This window comes from Elephantulus edwardii, unplaced genomic scaffold (genome assembly GCF_000299155.1).
Source record: "Elephantulus edwardii isolate Elephantulus edwardi_28Jun2011 unplaced genomic scaffold, EleEdw1.0 scaffold00024, whole genome shotgun sequence".
Lineage (NCBI taxonomy): Eukaryota > Metazoa > Chordata > Mammalia > Macroscelidea > Macroscelididae > Elephantulus > Elephantulus edwardii.
Window position 1 is genome coordinate 23,167,157 of NW_006399774.1, and position 22,152 is coordinate 23,189,308.

The 22,152-nt window shown below is 45.0% G+C and overlaps 1 protein-coding gene across 2 annotated transcripts in view; it reads left to right on the plus strand.

Moving 5' to 3' along the window:
• Positions 1 to 22,152, plus strand: part of SMOC2 (SPARC related modular calcium binding 2) — a 226,241-nt gene that overhangs the window by 91,316 nt on the left and 112,773 nt on the right. For both annotated transcript variants that reach the window (XM_006882787.1, XM_006882788.1), the window contains exons 3-4: positions 10,842 to 10,948; positions 12,732 to 12,831. In XM_006882787.1, coding sequence (XP_006882849.1) covers positions 10,842 to 10,948; positions 12,732 to 12,831 — 207 coding nt within the window. The remainder of the gene's footprint in view (positions 1 to 10,841; positions 10,949 to 12,731; positions 12,832 to 22,152) is intronic.

Here is a 22,152-nt window from a genome sequence, read left to right on the forward strand (position 1 = left end):
GACATACTTTGGACATGTTGCAAGGAGAGACAGGTCTTTGGAGAGGGACATCATGCTGGGTAGAGTAGAGGGACAGCGCAGGAGGTGAAAGGCCTCTATGAGGTGGATTGATTCAGTGACTGGGATAATCAGGATGGGTGTGTCAGAGGCAATGCTATTGGCACAGGATAGAGCAGAGTTTAGGGCTGTTGTACATAGGGTCGCTATGAGTTGCAAATGACTTGACGACACATAACAACAACAACTGTAGTTGTTCTAATAACTCCACATCAATATATTTCTTTTGGTTCTCTCTTGTCTGGGATAGTCATTGGGTCTGTTGTTTTAGAAGAAGTGTGTAATTTTTTTTCCCACTGAGGCAGACTTTTGCTTTCTTGAAATTAAGTGAGTTTTTTCTTAGTAGATGGTAGATTTTGATAACTATATAGGGACCCAGAGTATGGCAATGTTTTGTGAAGGACCTGTATATTTGTGCTCTCTCATTGGTCCGAGGCCCACAGAGCTGATGGCCCAACAGTAGTGATTCTCCCAAAGCACCTGAATGGGAAACCAGGAAGCCTGTTGTTCCCTTCTAGAACCAAAGTCTCTGTTTCACTCTCCTGAAGGTTTACGTCTTCCTTTGTTTCTGGCGTGGTGCAGGTTCAGTGTGCAGATGGATCTTAAGTCAATCCTTCCTCTTGCAGAAAGACCTTTCCCTGTAGCTCTCTGTCCCAAACTCTCTTCTCCTGTTTGGCCCCTGGGATGGCCCTGCAGCTGCAGATGGAAGGACCCCTAAATGGAGGGACCTTGCCCCAAGGAAGTTTCAGTCCTCTGTCTCCCACAAGTGCCTGGGAGTGCTTATCTTCTGTCGCCTTTAGCCAACATACAGCTCTCTGAATCATAGGAGCACCTTAGTCTCTTCGACTCAGCCTCAGTCCCTTAGACTGACATCATTGCTCTTCAGCCTCAGGAGAAGTCCCTGACAACAGATTTTCCCAAAGCAATTTGTTTTTTATTTCCTGACTGTTGGTGCCAAGAGTGTTGATTGTGGAACCAAAAAGCTACAATCGTTAACAGTCTCAATCTCTTCTCCATGTAGCATGGTGCTGCCAATTATGAGAATGGTGAGAATATTTGTTTTCTTGATGTTGAGGTTCAACCCATAGTGACGACTGCAGTCCTTGACCTTCTGCAGCAAACACTTCGTGTTCTCATTTCAGCAAGTTGATTGGGTCATCTGCATAATGCAGGTTGATGAGGTGTCTTCCTCCAATCCTGAAGTCACATTTCTCCTCATAAAACTCAACCTCCCGAACGGTCTGTTCTGCAGATTGAAAAGGAATGGAGAAAGGCTGCTTCCCTAATTCACTGTTTTCCTGATTTTGAGCCATGCAATGTTTCCTTGCTCTATTCTGTTTGCTCCTTCCTGGCTCAAGTAAATGTTTCATGTGAGCACAATTAAGTGTTGTGGGATTCCCATTCTTCTCGAAGTTTGCCACGATTTGTAATAATCCATACAGTCAATGCCTTCACATAGGTATCTGAAACACAGATAGACATTCCTCTGGCATTCTTTTCTTTTGGCTAAGATCCCCCGACTTTGATTATCATGTCCCTCGTGTCATGGCTTCCTCTAAACCCAGTTTGCACTTCTGGTAATTCTCTGTCCATGAACTGTTCAAGTCAGTTTTGGATTATCTGCAGCCTGATTTCTCTTCCATGTGATAGTAGTGATATTGTTTGATAATTTGGATCTTGTGGATTTGTTCTAATTTTCTTTAGCTTCAGTTTGAACTTGCATATGTATGATCAAGAGTCTATTCTACAATCAGCATCTGGCCTACTTTTCACAACTGATATTGAGCCTCTCCAATAATTGCTTCCATAGATTTAATCAGCCTGATTCCTTTGTAGTTTGTCAGGTGAGATACATGTCTATGGCCACTGTTTGTGTTTCTTATGAAAAGTATTTCCTATGAATAAATCATTGATTCTATAAAATTTTATCGTTCTATCTCCAGCCTCCTCTCTGTCACCCTGTTCAATTACTGATCCTTGTTCTTTCTTCCCAAGTTTTGCATTCCAGTCACCCATTTTTATTAATCCATCTTGGTTGCATGTTTGTTTGATTTTTGACTGCAAAATTGGTAAAAAATCTATTTTCTCCTTTTTTGGCTCTGGTTGTTGGTTCTTCTATTTGAATGATAATGGTTTTAACAGTCTTCCTTGGATGCGTATGGATATTATCCTGTATTTCAGGATGTCAATAGAATGCCTTTTCCCCAGAGCCAACACCCTGAATTTAGACTTCAAATCTCCTACATTGTGATAGAACGAATTTCTCCTTGTTGCCATCCACTTGTGTTATTTCTTCTCTGGTAGCTCAAGATACCTAAAGAAGATGATAACATTAACTCTTTAGTATCCATGTTGGAATTTTCTCCACATTTTAATTTTACAAAAAGCATGTGACAGACATGTTGTTAACTGGTAGACATCTGGTTCTGACTCTGGGAACCCCATGTGTGCACAGGGGATATGTTTCAGAGGCTATGCTCCCAAGGCTGAGCCCTTTCAGAAGCAGGCCTGCCTTCTGAGGTGTCTCTTGTTGTTAGGTGTCATTGCATCTACTTCCTGAGCCACTCCCCTCTCCTTCAGTTTGTCCCTCTCAGCACAATAGAGCACGTGATTATCTGCTTCATAACCACCAATACCCGTGCATCTCCGCTCACTCATGGATATTGACCTTCGTGCACCCAAGTTCACAATGACAACTTCAACTTCTCTAGATTCCTACTTCATGCAGTCCATGTTCCATTTGTTAATGGAGGTTTGCAATAATTTCTCATGGGCAGGAAAGAGCATTCTCCTTTCCTGTAAGGTCTGGCCTTGTTCCTACCGTGCTGTATGGGAGCCGGCACCCTCTCTGTCTCTCTGGATTGTTATCCTGTCTGAAATAACCTCTCCATGTGGTGTGGCTCTGGGACGTTACCTCTGCTCTTGTTCCTCGCAGAAACTCTATCCAAATGATGTTTACCTTAACTCTTTTACAGTGTTCTAAGTAGGTTTGCTGCGTGAATTGCCCTTCTTTATAGACTTAAGTAGACATAACAAGAGGTGACATCTGGTCTCACAAACACACCAACATTTTTGAAACATCACAGGGGGTAAAAATAGAGATCTTGTCTCTGTTAACATGTTGTTGTTGTTAGGTGCCTAGTCATGTACCACTCAGTGACCCTGTGAACAGCAGACCCGAACCCTGTTCTGTCCTGTGCCACCCCCACAATCTCTGGTACACTGAGCCCGTAATTGCCATCACTGTGTCAACCCATGTGGTTCACGGTCTTCCTCTCTTTCACTGTCCCTCCACCTTCCCGAGCATCTTGGGCCTCTCGAAGGAGCAGTCTCTTCTAGCAACCTGCCCACAGTATGTAAGAGGAAGCTTTATCATCTTTCCCTCCAAGAAGCACTCTGGCTACACCTTCTTCAAAAGACATAGCTGTGCGGTCTTTTGGCCGTCCATGTTCAGTATTCTTCTCCAACACCCCAGTTCAAAGGCATTAATTCTTCTGTCATCCTTATTCATTGTCCAGCTTTCTACTTCTATCAACAATAGGAAAAACCAAAGAATGAATGCCTTTGAATTGTGATTTTGGGGACGAATATTGAATATACCTGGCAATGCCAAAAGAAAGAGCAAGTATGTCTTGGAGTAAGTGCTGCTAGGTTGAGAGACAAAGATGGTGAGACGTGACCTCACATACTCGGACCTGTTAGCAGGAGGGGCCATTCCCTGCAGAAGGACGTTCTTGGAAAAGTAGAAGATCAGCAGTAAAGAGTACTGACTCAGTGGCTGCAACATGGCCTTCAGCACAGCCACAGCAGAGACGTGAGTGTGAGGCCAGAGGGGGCAGTGCTGGCCACAGGGTCACTGTGGATGGGAATGGACTTGACGGCTCCTCACAGGAACAGCTACAGTCTGGAAGATACACGCATCAGGAGAGCTGGGAGGATGCTAGCGGAGCTTTGAATCCAGAGTGTACACATGCTGGCGGCCGTTGACACATCTCATCTCCCATTGAGTTCACGCTGTTGTGTTGAGTGTGTTGATGTTGTGACTACTGTTGCTGAGTTGGATTGAATTCATGGTGGCCCGGGCGTAGAGTGGATAAGCTCTACAGGAATTTGGAGGCGGTGACCCTTCAGGAGCAGACCACCAGGCCTGTTTTCTGAAGCCCTTGTGGATAAGTTTGAACTGCCAACTTTGAATTAGTTGTCAATGTCACAATTTCTATTCCATGACACTCTAAACTGTAGAAATGGGACCTTAAAGGGAGTGCTGTTTCCTCATGGTGTCTGCCTCAGAGGGAAGCTTTCAGAAGAGCACTGAACCCTCAATATGCCATCTCTGCACTAAACATCTGAAGAAGCTGAGGCCATTCCCATGGTTGTTCAGCTGATTCTGACACTGGTAACCCTCCACCGGGCTTCCTCAGCTAACACTTTGTGTGACCATCCCTGTTTCTCCCACTGAGCGCCTTGGGGATTCCAGCTGTGAGCTTCTGTTAGCAGCATCTGTCCACACCACAGGATGCCATCCAGCCAGGGAGATGGGGTTCTGATAGACGCTGGGACGTGGATGCTGAGTGGACGAAGCCCAACACAAAAGGTCACTCATTGTGATCCCACCAGTGTGAAATCTACCCAGAAGGGACAAACCTAGAGGAACAGGAAGTCATTTACCAGTGCCAGGGCTGGAGGGACAGGCGAGCCGGAAGTGATTGCTAAACTGGCCTAGTTTCTGTATGGAGAGAAAAATATTCTGGATTCAGAGGTGGTCGTGGGTGCACATCGTGGTTTATGAGTTGTTTCTTTTTAAATGGTTAAAATTGTCAATTTTACGTTAGGCATGTTGTTAGGTGCCCCTGGACCAGTTCTAACTCAAGATTCACGGGGTGACAGGACCGGACATGCTCATCCTTCCTGCTCCCACAGTCGCTGCCGTTGCTGAAGCCACTGTGCCGTCCACCTGGTGGGGCCTTCCTCTCCTTCACCGTCTCTGCACTTCACCAAACACGGTCTTGCTCCAACCATTGGCTTCACCAGAGCACATGGGAAGGATTCTCACGTTCTAAAGAGTATTCTGGCTAACGTGACAAAAAATGTATCAAAGCAATAATAATAAAAGGTGATATTTGTGTTTCCAGCATTTGGAAATAGAAAATTTTCAGAGTTAAATATTTTTTTAAATGTAGGCTTTTTTAAAGAATTGAGATTTTAATGAAAGTTTATAGAGAACTTAGATTTCCATTCTTTGTTTAGCCCACTGAACAATTCAAATCTGGATTGATTTTAATTCAACTCCCAGATGTAGTTATAAGTTAATATGCTTAGCCAAAGGCTATACATCGACCAAGAAGCAGTTGTTTAAACAGAGCAAGGCTTTCAAATTAAAAAAAAGGTGTGCACCGGGCTGCTTCCTTTCTCCATGCCTAGTCAATCTGATGCTGAACAATCATTCGAGGAGCTGGAGTCTATGGAGTAAACGTGGCATCCGGACCCAAAGGCTCATCAACAACTTGTGTTGTGCAGATAACACCACCTTGCTTTTAGAAATTGAAGAAGACTTGAAATACTGACTGAAAAAGGCCAGAGATCACAGCCTTCAATGTTGTTTACATCTCACAAACTTCTTTAAGTGAATATACTATGTTTTTCACATCGGATTTTCCCCTGTAAGTAAGCCAGTATAAAATGAAAAAAAAAAAGTATCAAACGGTCAAAAATCACCACTACATGAGGTCTTCAAAGCCTGGAAGTGGCCTCTAACACACAGCTATTGTTCTCCGCATTTGTGGAACAATGAAGAAAACCAAAGACCCCAGGCAACTATTAGTCCAAAGAACGAGGGCCCTTGAGGATCCCCCGCTCCCATCAGCCTGAGACCACAGAACAAGAGAGTGACCAGCACAGTCCCAACTCCTCTGAGTAGGAGCAGTCTTGGACAGAGGGAGAGAAAAATGGTGAACACAATAAAAAAAAAAGTAAAAAAGACAAGAATAAATGTAATGGTCTGATAGAAACTGGTAGAACACTTGGGACTCTGGCTCTTAGATACCCTTCAGACTGCTGGAAACCAGCTTACAGACAGAAAACTAGTAAGGTCATAAAGTAAACAATGACACGGTGAGAAATGTGCCCTTAGCATGTTCAGTTGTATGAGACAAAAGGGCAGCATTTGCCCCAAAGTAACACTCAGGAGGCAGGTGGGGGCAGGCAGGGGCAGGAGGGGACAGGCAGGGGCGGGGGGGGGCAGGAGTGGACAGGCAGGGGTTGGGGGCGAAGGAGGGGACAGGCAGGGGCGGGGGGGCAGGAGAAGACAGGAGGGGGCGGGAGGGAGGAGAGGGCAGGCAGAGGGGGGTTGCAGGCAGTGGCAGGACAGTCGGATGGACAGAAATGAGGAGCACAGGGTACAAGTGGGGAAAGTCCTGATGTAGTAAAAGAATTGCAGCCGAAGCCATGGAATAATCCATGGATTGTTGAAGGAGAACCCAGCTTCCGTTGTAAACTTTCACCTGACCACAATAAAATGCTTTCCAATCAAAACAAAATATTGTTTGTATCTCAACACAAGAAAATAAAAATCATCACCAGTGGACCAATGGACCAGATCATAATAGATGGACAAAGGATTGAAATTGCCAAAGATTGATTTCATTTTACCTGGATTCATATCCAACACCCATGATAGCAGCAGTCAAGAAAACAAAAGATGTGTTGCAATGGTGAAAGATCTGCTGTCTAGGACTTCTTTAAATTGCTTAAGAGTAAGGATGTCAGTTTATAGACCAAGGTGTGCCTAATATAAGCCTAGATCTTTTCAGATGCTTCCCAGACATCTGCATATTGGACAATGAAAAGAAAGACTGGAGAACAATTGATGCCTTTGTATTGTGGTTTTGGAGAAGTATAGAATACCCTGTAGACTGCTGACGAGTAAACTCAGAGGACGTGTAAGCAGGGTCCTTAAAGCCAAGGGGACTCTGTCTCATGTGGGGAGAAGGAGAGGGTCAGAGAAAGGAAGACAAGAAGATGGACCGATGGAGCGGCTGTAACAGTGGGCTCGAGTGTGGCGGAGACCACAGGATGGACTGCGCGGGGCTCAGACCTGTTGTTTGTGGAGTCGCCATGAGACACCATCGACTCTTGGGCTTCTCAAGGCCAATGATGCAGAGACAGAATGTGTGAATGTGAAGTTGGGAGAACGGACAACCTATAAATACACCTTCGAGAGGCAGCCTTCTGCTCTTTTTCTGACCTTCTTTCCAAGGTGATTTAAGAGTTGGGTGTCTGGTATGTTGACGTCTGGACGTTATCTGGGGCACACGCACTTTAGGTGTGATAGTTTAGAGAGATCCTTGGAAGACAAAGGGTCCTGCTGTGGTGCCGCATGGCAGGGCTCCTGTTGGTTCTGGTTCCACACATTTTAGACAATTGATTTGTTTGGCTTCTCAGTAGAAAGGTGGACAAGGACACAGGTGGCCTGAGGGCTGTCGGGGCACCTGCTGTGTGCTCCTGGGCAGCTCTTGCTTTCAAGGTGAGAAGTGCACAGACTCTGCAGTTTGAGGCTGCTGTGTCTTCATTGCTGCCTGTGACTAAGTGACCACCAGCAGCAGAGGCACCATTGGACTCTAATGAGTGACCTTTTGTGTTGGGCTTCGTCCACTCAGCATCCACGTCCCAGCATCTATCAGAACCCATCTCCCTGGCTGGATGGCATCCTGTGGTGTGGACTCTAATGCCATTGGGCATGCATGTGCCTGGTCACAGGTGGAACTTGTCACAAGGATGTGCTCCAATTGGGGCTGACATTGCCAAATTGTTCAGAAAAGGTATGAGTTTTATTTTCCTTTTTTGTTGTGTTGTGTGATGACTCAGACATCAGGGGTGACTTGGAACTCTGTCTTTGCTTTGCAGAAGATGGTGCACATGGGGGTTCCTATCACCTTCCCAGGGGGCAGTCAAACCACAGGTTCCACTGACAATGTCCAGGCCAGGCCGGCATCAAGGTAGCTTTCAACCCTCAGATAAAGCACAGGCCATGTTGAAGCAAATGCTGCTGAGTGCTGGCTCATGGCTGACTTAAGAACCAGGCCTGAGGCTGAGCCTGGATGAAGGGTTTTCTCTTCATAGCAGAGGGAGGCCCACAGGCCTGAGATTCTGGGCCCACACAGTCCAGGACAGCCATGTCACACAAAGTTCTCAAGGATCTTTGGGGACAAGACCTGTGCTCAGTCCCCTAATCCCACCACATGAAATAAAGAGCTTTGAGTCCTGGGATCACTGCCCAGCAGGTGAGGACACCTTTCCAGAGGACTTGCACTAAAAGGCCATCCTACTGCCCTGGAGGCCCCTGATGAATGGCCATGCCTGAGTCCCAGGTAGAAGCCAGAAGCCCTGGGGAGAAGTAAGGGCCTTTCTCCCAGAACTAAGATTCAAACGAACTGCATCTGACAGTGGTCGAGAGAAAGCAAACTCACAGTGGCCGAGTTCCTCACGGCACTCATGGTAGCTGTCATGAGCCTTGAGCCTTAACTAATGACTCTTAGACATATTGTTGTTGTTATGTGCTGTTGAGTCGCGACCCTATGTACAACAGCCTTAAACCCTGCTCTGTCCTGTGCCAATCGCTCTGTCTCTGACACTCCCATCCCAATTATCCCAGTCACTGAATCAATCCACCTCATAGAGGGTCTTCCCCTCCTGCACAGTCCCTCCACCCTCCCAAGCATGATGTCCCTCTCCAAGGACCTGTCCCTCCTTACATCATGTCCAAAGTATGTCAGACGAAGCCCCAGAATCCTTGCCTCCAAGGAGCAGCCTGGTTTAATCCTCTCTACGATGAATCTGTTTGTTTTCTTGGCAGTCCATGGTACATTCAATACTCTTCTCCAGCACCACAGCTCAAAGGCATCAATTCTCCTTCTATCCTCCCTAGTCATTGTCCAACTCTCTGATGCGTAACAAGTAATTGCAAAGACCATGGCCTGTATCAGACACACCTTAGTTTCCAGAGACACACCGTTGCTCTTGAGTACTTTACGAAAGTAAATTACAATTTGTCGATTAATTAATTAATGAATTCATAGCAATAATTTCAATTTATCTACGTTGCAATTTATAAATTCATCACAACATATTGATTCATCAACAGTGGCGTATACTCACTCACTCCAGGATCCAACTCGTCGTCTTCTTTTGCCTCTCATGGTCATTGGTGCAGTCAGGGGGTTCTCCGCTAGTTCAGCAGTTCGACGCAGCCAGGGTCCGTCAGTGTGGGCAGAATCCTCCACTGTCTCGGTAGCTCATGTTCGTCAGTGTACGTCAGTCTTTGGCTCTAAAAAGAGGCTTTGGGTCTTCAGTGTTGAGCTCATTGTGAAGTGCAGAAAGAGAGTTGCTGGGCACAGCCAGAGTTTTATCTATGTGGCTTCCCCGCTTTACACTGCGCTGAGGCAAGTGGGGCATGCTGAATACCAATATGGGTTTGACCAATTATGTTCAATACTAGTTGTGTTTCCTTGACAACATGGCAGTAACCAGTCATATGTCCTTATCAAGGGTCTGCACCTGTTGTGGTCAGTGGGGTCCCAGGGCCACTAAGAGTATGTTTTTACAAATATTCTTAACATAATTTCTAACAGCAAATTCCTAACATGTTTCTTATTTTATTTCTAATATATAACATAGCAAGTTCTTAACATATTTCTTATTTCTAAAGTATAGCAAATTCCTAATCTATTTATTATTCTTAAATTTACCAGTTATGTTCTCGTAGCAACTGAGGCCAGTAGCTTTACAGGCAAGTTATTGTCAGTTCCATTCCTTATCAAGGGTTTGCACCTCCTGCGGTCAGTGGGGCTCCAGGCCTCAAAGAGGCCCTTTCAACATGTTAAACTGCTAGAATATTTTTTCACAAATATTCTTATTTCTATACTTAAGCATCAAATTCAGCATAATATTTTTCCACAGGAAACATATTTCATAATGTTTTATAGCAAATTAACAGCAACTTATGGTATCTCATATATGTGGTACAGCAAAATGAATATCTTTTTCTTAAACTGCTCATAATAGTAGTCAATGTTCTAAAAGTCTGCTCAGAAGAACTGGCAGAGGCTTTACCTGAGAACAGCTTGATCATCACCTGGGCCAGGTGCACACCTTCCACTCCTGTCCTGGCCCTGAGAGCAGCACCAGGAGGTCCAGCCCTTCCGGCTCAGGCTCTGTGTCTGCTGTGGTGGTGGTGGTTGTGTGCTGTCAAGTCAGAGCTGATTCACCTCCGACCCTGCAGCAGTTCTGAGGCTGCAGACCACACAGGAGGAGAGGGCTCAGGGCAGCTGGTGGGTTCCGAGCACATGCCTTGGGGTCAGCGCAGCTCTTTAGCCCCCAGCTCCCAGCTGTAGACCCGTTTACAGCAGGTACAGAGAGGCACGTAAGTGGAAATATGCATTTAGGCTTTTAAGTGTTAAGGCTTTGTTGGGTTCTGACTATTTCTCACCAAGCAGCGGAGGCAGGAAGCACTACATCACGCCAGATGCTGTAGTCATTTCAACGTGCACACGTGGCCTTCGAAGGAGTGTTCAGTTGAATCTGTTCTCGTTAGTTCTGGTGTGATCTTACTGGGGCTTCTCCTGCCGTCTCCGTCCTCTGGGTCTAGACTTGGTCCCCTCACTCACTAGAGTTCCTGGCCCTAAGGAGCCCCTGAGTCTGTGGGAACTGAGGAGGCCACATCCTATGATCCACTCACCAGGGGACACTGAACAATGCTGACCCCTGCCCCTCTCTGTCCTCTCCCTCAGATGTGTCCAGGTGTGTGGCCGAGCGGAAGTACACTCAGGAGCAAGCCCGGAAGGAATTCCAGCAGGTGTTCATCCCTGAATGCAGTGAGGATGGCACCTACAGCCAGGTGCTGACCTGGGCTCGGGAGGGCTGCACTGGGCAGACGAGGGAGAGAGGGCTGTGCTGGGCAGATGGGGGAGAGAGGGCTTTCCTGGGCAGACAGGGGAGAGGGCTGTGCTGGGCAAATGAGGCAGAGAGCTGCGCTGGGCAGACGGGGGAGTGGGCTGCGCTGCGCAGATGGGGAAGAGAGGGCTGTGTTGGGTAGACAGGGGAGAGGGCTGTGCTGGGCAGATGAAGGAGGTCTGCACTGGGTGACGGGAGAGAGGGCTGTGCTGGGCAGATGGGGGAGAGAGGGCTGTGCTGGACAGATGGGGGAGGGCTGTTTTAGGTAGGTGGAGGGAGGGCTTTCCTGGGCAGACAGGGGAGAGAGGGCTGTATTGGGCAGGTGGGGGAGGGCTGTTCTAGGTACATGGGGGAGGGCTTTCCTGGGCAGACAGGGGGAGAAGGCTGTTCTGGGCAGATGGGGGAGAGAGGGCTTTCCCGGGCAGATGGGGAAGAGTGCTGAGCTGGGCAGATGGGGAAGGGATGTGGGGGAGGGCTGCTTTGGGCAGATGGGGGAGGGTTGTGCTGGGCAGATGGGGGAGGGCTGTCCTAGGCAGATGGGAGGAGGCAGGGGTGCCTTGGGCAGACAAGGGAGGGCTGTGCAGGGCAGATGAGTGAGGGTAGGAAACACTACTTGGGTAGCATTATCCTGGAAATAATTAGTAACAAGGCTCATCTTTAAAGTGAGTGCACCAGTGCCTTTGTTCTTTACCTGGGAAAAGTGTCCATGCCACTGGAGTTCATGGTCATTACTCCATGAGCGTGTTGGTAAGCCTGTTGCAAAGAATTTAATTCAGGTTTCTCTGAATTCTGAGGGAGTAAACATTAAAAGTTACAGGGGGAAGGAGGGATTAATCATTGGGTTGTACAGTTTGATGAGGGGGTGAGAGAAATGGAAAGAATTTGTTCTTGAAAACAATGTATTTGAATTTTGTAAATAAACTCATAGAAAATTAAAAAAATTAAAATAAATAAAATGAAAATGTAAAGAAAAACATTTACAGAGCTGTAGTGCCAACAGTGAGTTTAGGATGCCTTAGCAGTACCAGCCTGAGACGGGTGTGCATGAGGGTCTAGGTCAAACCAAGTCCAATGACTCTCCTCGGCAGTGTCCAGAAAATGGCCCACAGTTATTTATACTTGTTGGTGTTGTTATTCATGATTAAGAAAAAAAAATCTTAAAGTGCAATGACAGTTGTTCCTATTTTTGGTCGAGAAATAAAATATCATCTGCCGTCTGACATGCCTGTGATCCGTCAGATCACGATGAAATTCTATCGCTGTTGTAACAGTCGTTTGACCATTTCGAGTCCAAGGACAGAAAGAAGAGGGTGGAGCAGTGTGGTGGACAGGTGTGAGGCGTCTCTGGGGGGCTGTCCTGATGGCGAGAGGTGCCTGGGGGAGTGGAGGGAAGGGGAGGACATATGCTGTGGTGAGCATTGCCACTGGGCACCTGGCTCCTAGTGCCCTCCTGCCTCCTGGGGCCTCAGTCTCCTCCTTTGTCAGAGGGTTCAGCCTGCACTTCATAGGTGGTGAGGACCAGAAAGCAGATGCAGTGCCTGCCAGACCAGTGTCCCTCCACAGTCCTGTGGTCACTTCGGTCCTCAAACCTCAGGCCAGTGTTGAGTCCTCAAGCCTAACATCTCAGGAACGCTCACTCTCTTGCTACGTTTACCTCAAATGAGATGAAGAAAAAGGCTGCCTAAAATAGGTCCCTGAGACTGGCCACATGGTGTCTTTTCTTACAGGTCCAATGTCACAGCTACACGGGATACTGTTGGTGTGTCACACCCAACGGAAGGCCCATCAGTGGCACAGCGGTGGCCCACAAGACACCTAGGTGCCCTGGTAGGTACCATGGCATGTCTGCCCACACATGCTTATCTTTCTTTCTCGTCCCTGCCCCTGTATCTGCTTCCGTCTTCCTCTGAATCCAAACAAGGCTAAGTTTACGGGCAGGGGTTATATGGAGGACGGGAGCAGACTTTATCACCGGGAAAGGTAGGAAAACTATCACTTTTCAAAAAGGAGAAAAGCGTGTGTGTGTGTGTGTGTGTGTGTGTGTGTGTTTACATGTTGTTCTTGTTGTATCATTGAGTCTGAACCAATCCATGGCTGGCCCTCCAGCAGGGCTCAGAGATCATTAACCACACAGGAGGAGATTGCCCGTCTTTCTCCTGCGGAGCAGCTGGTGGATTTGAACTTTTGGATTCGCAGCACAGCTTCTTATCATTATGTGTGTGTATTTAATACACATAAAAGAATATATTTGTATAGAGAGAACGACGTGGATGTGGATGTTTAGATACAAGGGCTGATGTAAAGATACACAGATGTGCTGATATAAAGCTATAGCTATGGATACAAATGTCAACATACAGACATGTGTATGAATACAGAGACAGAGGAATCTATAGAGATTCTGAATTATAGATGCATAGACAGATATGTCAATGCAGAGACATGCATCTAGACACGTAGGGGTTTAGACCCAGATGCTAACACACAGATACAGACACGGATGTAAGGATACAGACACAGAGGTAAGGATACAGACGCAGATGCCTAGATATAGACGCTGATGTACAAATTCGGCCGTAACCGAGAGCAAACTCACCAGATGACGCCGTCCCTGAGTCAGAGCGGAATTAGATCTTGACAACCCAAGGACTGTGGTCACAGGCAGCAATGACCAAATGTTTTCTTTGGCAAGAAAAAATAAATGTTTCTGGTTTTGGATGTACATATTCACAAAGAAAAAGTGACTCCGTCATAGATGAGTTTGCACAATTACTCAGATGACTAATTGGTGTCCTAAAGGTAACGACATTGGCAGAAGAGCCTACAAAATGACCAGTTTTCCACTAATATTTTTCTACAAGTGCTGTACAGTACCCAGATCATGTTTATTTGCAGACATTCTGGAGTTTGAAATGTGCAAGGGAGGACTTTCATTATCTTCCATTAGCAGCCAGAATTCTCTGATGGCCAAGGACGGAGAGACTTCCTCTCACATACTTTGGAAGTGGGATTAGGACAGAGCCATCCCTGCAGAAAGACATCAGCCTGGGTAAAGTGGAGGGACATGAAAGGGAAGGACTGGTGCAGGGATCGTAGCTCCCATCTTCTTGTGTGTCCTAGAAAGACCTTTGAAAGGGATCACTTACTAGATTTCACAGTTGCATGTTTTTAAAAGCTATTAATGCAGAAGAATGGCAGAGACAGTTAAGAAAGTGCTCCAACCAAACCTTCTCTGAAGATCCTTGGAAGGAAGGCCCGGTGGTCTGCTTCTCAAGGGCCACAGCCTTGAAACAAGAAGTTCTACTCTGCTCACCTGTGGTCTCTGTGACTTGGGACTGACTTGGTGAACGCTCTCAGCAACAGCCAACAATCCGTTCAGCCAGTTCCTCTACTGCTGGGGATGTGGAGCTGGAGGGATAGTTCAGGCAGATAGTCTCGTTGGTCATGGTGATGAAGGGTCAGCTCTTCCTCGCCTTCAGCCTTTGCAGCTCTCGGCTGTCAGGGTGGTGAGCAACCTGTTAGGGCACATGAGTGAAACATCTCAGTCACAAAAGGACAAATACTGCATAGCACCACTGTTATAAAGCAGGTCTGACATGGGGATTTGGGAGGCGAATAAGGTAAGAGTGGCTAGATAATGACCACAGCATTGGAACAGATGAAAGAAAGAACTGTCTAAAGTGAAAATATGCTTATACCTACAAAGACAGCCCAGAATAAGAGATATATCATTGCAAAGAGGACTGGTGGGGGCAGGGGAGAGCTAGGTAATTGTGCAACAAGGAATGAATATTGAAAAAAAGGTGAACCGAGGAGGGGGAAGAGTGGACAAGGGGGTGAAATGTGCAATGAAGGAATGAAAACGTAACTTATTTGTAAATGCTTATTGAAATCACAATTAAAATATTTTTTTAAAAAGAGGCAACACTGTTTGCTCCTCAGTTGACTGTGGAAGAGGGGCGTGGAGACAGGTCAGGAGCTTTGGGGGTACTCTGGGAGTACGAGGCTGTGCTAAATGGTAAGATCATCCTCTCAAGACTAGGATGCCAGGCTGCTCTGAGGGTAGAGAGCAGATGCACCTTTGTTTCCAATTTGCTGAGGGCAGGTGTTTATCACCTGGAAATGACCACCCTCTCCAGAAACGCAAGTCCCAGGCCTCCTGCTCAGCACCACATTAAGGCACAAGGAGGCCACGTGGCACCCCAACCTCCCAGGTGCTCCCTAGATGACTCTGGGAGCTCACTCAGCCTCTGCCCAGGTGTGTGCGATTCAAGGTTCTCCACCTGTGCCAGGTGAATGACGTCCCTTCAGGGGAAAGTGCTTCCATGGCTTCATATTTGAAAGGTAACCTTGAGGGAGGTACTAGAGAGCATGAAGACAGTGCCCCTTTGTCTAAGGGAAGGGTCATAGGTTTTTAATCCCATCTGTCTTCTGTAACTGTGGACCCTAACAAGCCCTCACCCCTGACATGCATTTTTAATATTATAATATATTAAGAATAAACTGCAGATCTCAGTTTATAGAAAGGTGGAAACTATGGGGAAGGATCCCAACCCCCAGCTCCAAACCACCTGGGCTTTTTGGAAGTCCAGAGCCAGGAGCTGTTTAGCGCTTTCATAAATTGAACACAAGCGGCTCTGGTGGCCTAGTGGGTAGGGAGTGTGCTGCCAACGTGAAGGCAGGCAGTTCAAGTCCACCAGCTGCTCCATGAAGAAGACTGGAAATCTCTGTGCAACTTACAGTCTTGGAAGCTCAGTGGAAGGTGAGCCATGAGTTGGTGCTTGATTGATGATGCCGAGGTTTTTGAAGTGAAAGTAGAAACACCTGGTTGAAGTCTTGTCTAGTCTTGAAACCCTTCTTTCTTAGAGGAAAGCAATTCTTCTCTTTATCTCTGTTCACCCAGGACATTCAGATTGCTTTAGTTGTAGAATGCTTTTCATTCCCTGGGTTGAGAAGGAGTGAGTAAGAGGTCGTCTTTAAGAAAGTTTTATGATCTGAGAGTAAATCTGCCATCCTGTTTATGTAGATTGTATATTTCAGAGATTCTAACATGGGAATCTTTGAATGCCCGTTTTAAAATAACAAAAATAATTTACATTTGTTTGAAAAACATTTCAATATATGCTGCTGTTGTTGTTATGTGCCGTCGAGTCACCTGTGACTCATAGCAACCATATGTACAATGCAGATTGTTGATGAATCTTCCTTCAAATATGCCACATTTCTCTTCATAGAGCCCAGACTCACGGATAATTTGTTCTGCATATAGACTGGAAAAGGTCTGGAATAGGACACAACCCTGGTGTACATCCTAACTAATTTTGAAACACACAGTGTTTCCTTGCTCTGACCTGACACCTGCCTCCTAGTCCAAGTATAGGTTTCACATAAGCACAATTAAGTATTCTGGGATTCCCATCCTTCTCAGAGTTAGACACTGTTGTGATCCAAATCAACGAAACACAGATAAACATTCCTCTGGTACTTCCTGCTTTCAGCCAAGATTCAATTAACATTAGCATTAATATCCCTAGTACCATGACCTCTTCTAAGCCCAGCCTGCACTTCAGGCAGTTCTCTGTTGACATGGTGTTCTAGTCATTTTTGGATAATCTTAAGAATCTTGTTTGCATGTGACATCAGTTGTTCAATAATTTCTACATTCTGTTGGGTCACCTTTCTTTGGAATGGAAACAAATATAGATCTCTTCCAGTCAGTTGGCCATGTGAATGTCCTCCAGACTTCTAGGCACAACTTGGTGAGCACGTCCAGGGCAACATCTGTTTGTTGGATTATGTCAGTTAGTGTACCATCAGTTCCCGGGGCCTTGTGTTTTGCCAGTTCTTTCAGAGCAGCTTGAACTTCTTTCTTCATCACCACAGCTTCTTGCTCATATGTTGTTTCATTAAATTCTTCTGCCAGTTCTTTTTGGTACAATGACTGTATACTCTTTCCATTTTTTTTTAATGCATCCAGGATAATATTCTGCCCAACGCATCCTTAAGTATTGTAACTCAAGGTTTGAATTTGTTCTTCAGTTCCTTCAGCTTAAGAAATGCTGAGCGAGTTTGGCCCTTTTGATTTTCTGACTCCAGTTCTTTGCACATTTCGTTATATTTTTCTTCCCACGCTGCCGTTTGAAATCTTCTGTTCAGCTCCTTAGCATCGTGATTTCTTCCGTCTGCGCCGGCTTCATGCGCTCTAGTGCAATATTCAGAGTCTCTTCTAACATCCATCTTCGTCTTTCCTTTCTCTTCTGTCTTTGCAATAACCTTTTGTGTTCTTCCTGTATTCTATTCTTTATATTCTCCCACACCTCGTCTGGTTTTCACTCATTAGTGTTCAAGGCCTCAAACCTGTTCCTGAGATGGTTTAAAATTCAGGGGATAGACTTAAAGTCAGATTTAGGTTCCCATGGATTTAGTTTTCCTTAGCTTCAACTTGAAGTTGCATATGAGTAGTTGAGGGTCTGTTCCACAATCAGCACCTGACCTAGTTTTTACAGCTGATGTTAAGTTTCTCCAGTGATTGTTTCCACAGTTGTAATTGATCTGATTCCCATGTATACCATAATGTGAAGTCCATGTGTATAGCCTGCACTTATGTTTCTTAGAAAACATATCTGCAATGAATAAATTGTTGATTATGTAAAATTCTATCATTCTATCTCCAGCTTCATTTCTGTCACCAAGTCCATGGTTTCTGACTACTGATCCTTCTTCTCTGTTCCCAACTTTTGCATTCCAGTCACCCATTTTTATTAATACATCTTGATTGCATGTTCGATCAATCTCTGACTGCAAAAGTTGGTAGAAATCTTCTATTTCCTCTTCTTTGGCTCTGGTTGTTGGTATGTGTGTCTGAATGACAGTGGTATTCACTGGACTTTCTTGTGTGCATATGGATATTATCCTGTCATTCACAACACTATATTTTAAGACAGATCTAGAAATGAATTTTTAACTCTGAAAGCAACTCTATTTTTTCTCACCTTTTCATCCCCAACATAAGAGATCATATAATCGTCAGACTCAAATTGTCCCAGTCCAGTCTGTCTCATTTTGCCAATACTTAGTATGTCAATATTTACGTGTTTATTTTTAAACAATATTCTATTTTGCTACATTCATGGTTCTCACATTCCATGTTCCAATTACTAGTGTCTCCTTATGACCTTTCCTCCTTTGTGTTTCCATACTGGAGGTTTCAGCCTCAGTTGCCATATTTGGTAGTCTAAGTGGCTCTATTCTACATAGGGTTTTCAAAGGCCTGCTTTTTCAAAAGTGATGGCCAATCTTTCTTCCTAATCTGTCTTGATTTATTATCTTAATTATCAGACAAGACAAGCATTTTATGGAAAAGAGCATATGAAAGATATTTCCCCAATTATAGAAATAACCAATAGTTTCAGCATTGTCCTACCCTTGACACATGTGTCTTGACGCACCCCGTTCCCTGTTCCACCAGCATTCCCTCTACTCCCACCCACTCTGTTCAAGACCCACCTTCCACTGTCCCACCCTTGATGTGGTGGCTTATCTCTCAAACTTTCTGATCTTCTTTGATTCTAGATGCTTCACGATGCTGCTAGTTTCTTCTGCTGTGGCAAATATCTCTTGATTTTAAGAGCCTGTAAGTCAAAATACCAGGTACTAGTGTCAGGGAAGGCTTCCTAGCTCAGACAGTTCTGAAGAAAAGTCCTTTGCCTGGAACTTCTGCTCCAGGATTGATTCTTGTGTCTCCATGCTTCACTTCTTCCACTTGTCGTACACTGTAGTCACAATGGAATAGCTTTCCAGGGGAGGGTGATGTGTCGTGCAGATCTGATATATATGGCTTACGTTAATTTAACTGTGAAGCCTGGATTTTCTTACAATGCCAAAAGATTTTACCCCATTTAATATAGAAGAACCAGTGTTTTGGTTCTGAAATATTTCTGGAAAATAATCATTTTATAAAGAAAAAACATCCAGAGTAACAGGAGGTGAAGTTAATGTAGAATTCAATGGACACTCCTATTTACCCTCCAACCAACTAAGTCACTGAACAAAAGATAGAATTAAGCACAGACTGAGATCGCAGAACCCTGGACAGGACAGCGGATGAGATATTGGGGAGTTAGGGGGAACCCAGGAGTAAAGGAGGAGCTAGGGAAGAAAAAAGTGGGGTCAGTGGACAGTACAGAAGCTGAGAGAATTTCTACTAATATATCGCGTGCCCACTCATTGCAGTAATTTAGGATGGGGAAGAGTAACACTCCAAACTCAGAACACAAAAGAGATGCTCATCTGAGGAAGCATAGCCCCGTGTTTAAGGTGGTCCACACGCGCTTTTTATATTTGTGGGCAGGAATTTGGGAGGGGGTGAATGGAGACCTTGTACCATTTGACAGAACTGAAGTTCAAGACAGATGGGCACCAGGACCATGCTACATGTGGGCAATGCGGAGGGGAAGGGCTGTCTCTCTTCCACAGCAGGACATTGGTAGAGAGCCCACACTCCCATGAGAGAAAAACAGAGAGAGCCCATCACCTGCCCCACAGCAAGGCTGAACCCCACCTCTTTAATCAGCATCTGTGATCAGCTATCCATACTCCAATCATTTGTGTGTATTAAATCCCAGAGATCAAACATCTGCTACGCCTGAATCAGCCCTGCAAAATCCTAATAATCAGGATGCTTTGTGCTGCTTCTCCACAGAAGATACCAAGCTCCTGTAACAGAGTCAATTCTGACTCGTAGCACCCTGTGGGTTAGAGTGGGAGTGCCCTGTGCGATTCCTAGACAGGTGAAGCTTGGTGGAAGCAGGTGCCACATCTACAGAGCAGCTGGTGGGTCCAGGCTCTGGCATCTCTGTTGTCAGATGCTTAGACACCGTGCCACGAGGGTACTCCAAACACTCAGAGGATTTTTCCACAAAAATGAAAACTGCAGTCTTCCCTCCAAGCAGCCTGGCACCCAGAGCCTTTTGAGGGGAATCGTGATCTTGCCATTTAGCGTATCCTCTTATTCCAGTGTTAAAACACCCAAAACCAGAATACAGCCTTTGGAGAACAACACCGTCCATGTTTGACAGAACTGTAAAGCACACAAAATTGTTAGAAAGACGTCCAACAAGAGTAAAACATAAAGAGGAAATTTTTTCTATGGCACCCAGACTAAATTTTAAGTATTTAACGTTTATTGCGCACATACACTTTTCTAAGAGCTGCTTCTTCTTCTTCTTCTTTAAAATATATTTTCTTGGCAATCATATTTACAGAGTAGTCTGGCTATACCAAAAATCAGATATTGTATTTAATTTTTTTAAAAAAGAATACTTTTCGGTCTATAATGGTATGGTGTTAGCTTTTTTAGCTATTAAACTTACCCCCTTCTGGTCTCTAACTATCTTATCTGTAGACACATGTCTTGTAAATCAACACTGTCTTAAAAATTGTCAAGAGCTGTGGGACTAGAATAAGAGAAATAGTGTAGCAAGACTTGGCAAGCAAGGTTTTTGGTGGCAAGACTTGAGGAAGAATGGAGCAAGACCCTGGTGAAAACAGACCCTAGTGTTGGAGACACTGTGATATCCCTGTTGAGAAACTGTGGCAAGGAGTAAGCAGAGGAGCCCTGAGACAAAGACCACAGGTAAAGGTATTTGTTGTTCTTGCTGGATGCTTGAAGGAGAAGTTGACTTATAACTGCTCTGAGGCAAACCTTGCTGGATGATTTGCATTTGACTGCTGAACTGAAACCAGAGCCTGAACTATTTAGGGAATGGTACCTTCAAACTGTTGGACTAAAACCAAGACTTGTGTCAAGTGATATTCTTTGCCTCCCCAACTCTCCAACATACTTTCCTAATAAACCCAACTCTTAGTACCACAGCTGTGAGTCTGTGAGTTAACGATCATTAACAAACCTCTTGCTTGTGGGGCTCCACAGACACTGTGGGGCTGGGCTCTCTATCTGCTTTATGCTCTGGGACAGTGAGGTGCTCTGTTATTCTCACTCCCTCTGGTCCATCAAGAGAGACATTCATGGCTCTATGCCGCCATGTCCCGTTTTCTACTCATTAGACAAGTGGTAAATAAGCTAAAAGAAACCCCCAAAAAAGCACACAGAAAACTAACTAACTGAGATCAGTAAACACAGGAGCAATGCAAAGAGTGGGCAGTAAAATAAATGGAAGAGGAGATAAAATTTCCAAACCTACAAAGTCTCAAGAGAAAGAACAAAGACAAGTTAAAAAAAAGTCTAAAAGGAGTTGTGGGGTTCAATTAAGAAATCTTTTAAAATTATTGGAATTCCTGAGCACCATAACAAAAATAAAGCCACAGAAAAACTTTTCCAAAAAATAATCAGAGGGAATTTCTGAAATCTGAACAGAGAGCCACGCCTGAAAATACAGGAAACCAAACAAATACCACTTAGAAGAGACACAAAAAGATCAATTCCATGTCATACCTATTAAAATTCTTGAACCCAAAGACAAAGAGAATTCTGAAAAACAGCAAGAGAAAAATGCGATTTAACATACCATGGGGTTTTCGTAAGAACCAGAGCAGATCTCTCCTCAGAGACACTAGAAGCCAGAGGACAGTGTCATGGAATATATAAAATAATAAAAAGAATTGTCAACTAAGAATTCTTTACCCAGCAAAGCTGCCATTCACAAACGAGGGGGAAAGTGACACATTCACACACAATCAGAAGTTTTTGTAATGATCACTGTAAGAACTATCTTACAAGTATGATTCAAGACAATATTCCACCGGTGTTAATCACCGTCACAAGAACATGGCAGCAGCACAGATGCCCAACCACAATCAAACACATTGAGAAATTATGGTGCATTCACATGATGGAAAACAGCACAGAACACAAGAACAATAATGTAAATCACGACCTAATTTGAGAGGAACTGGAGAGCATTGTGCTAACTGAACTACCTCAGTCTCATACGAACAAAAACGGCATAAGACCATTGTTATAGAAATAGATAACTAGGAACATGTATGAGGATCTGCGGGGCGAAGGGAGGAACAAAGGGGTGAGGATAGGGGGTTAATCATAGTCACACTATTTCATGGGTTGAGGGAGGAGTGGGTTAAAGACATGGGAAAGATCTGGTGTGGAAAACAATGTATACGAACTCTGTA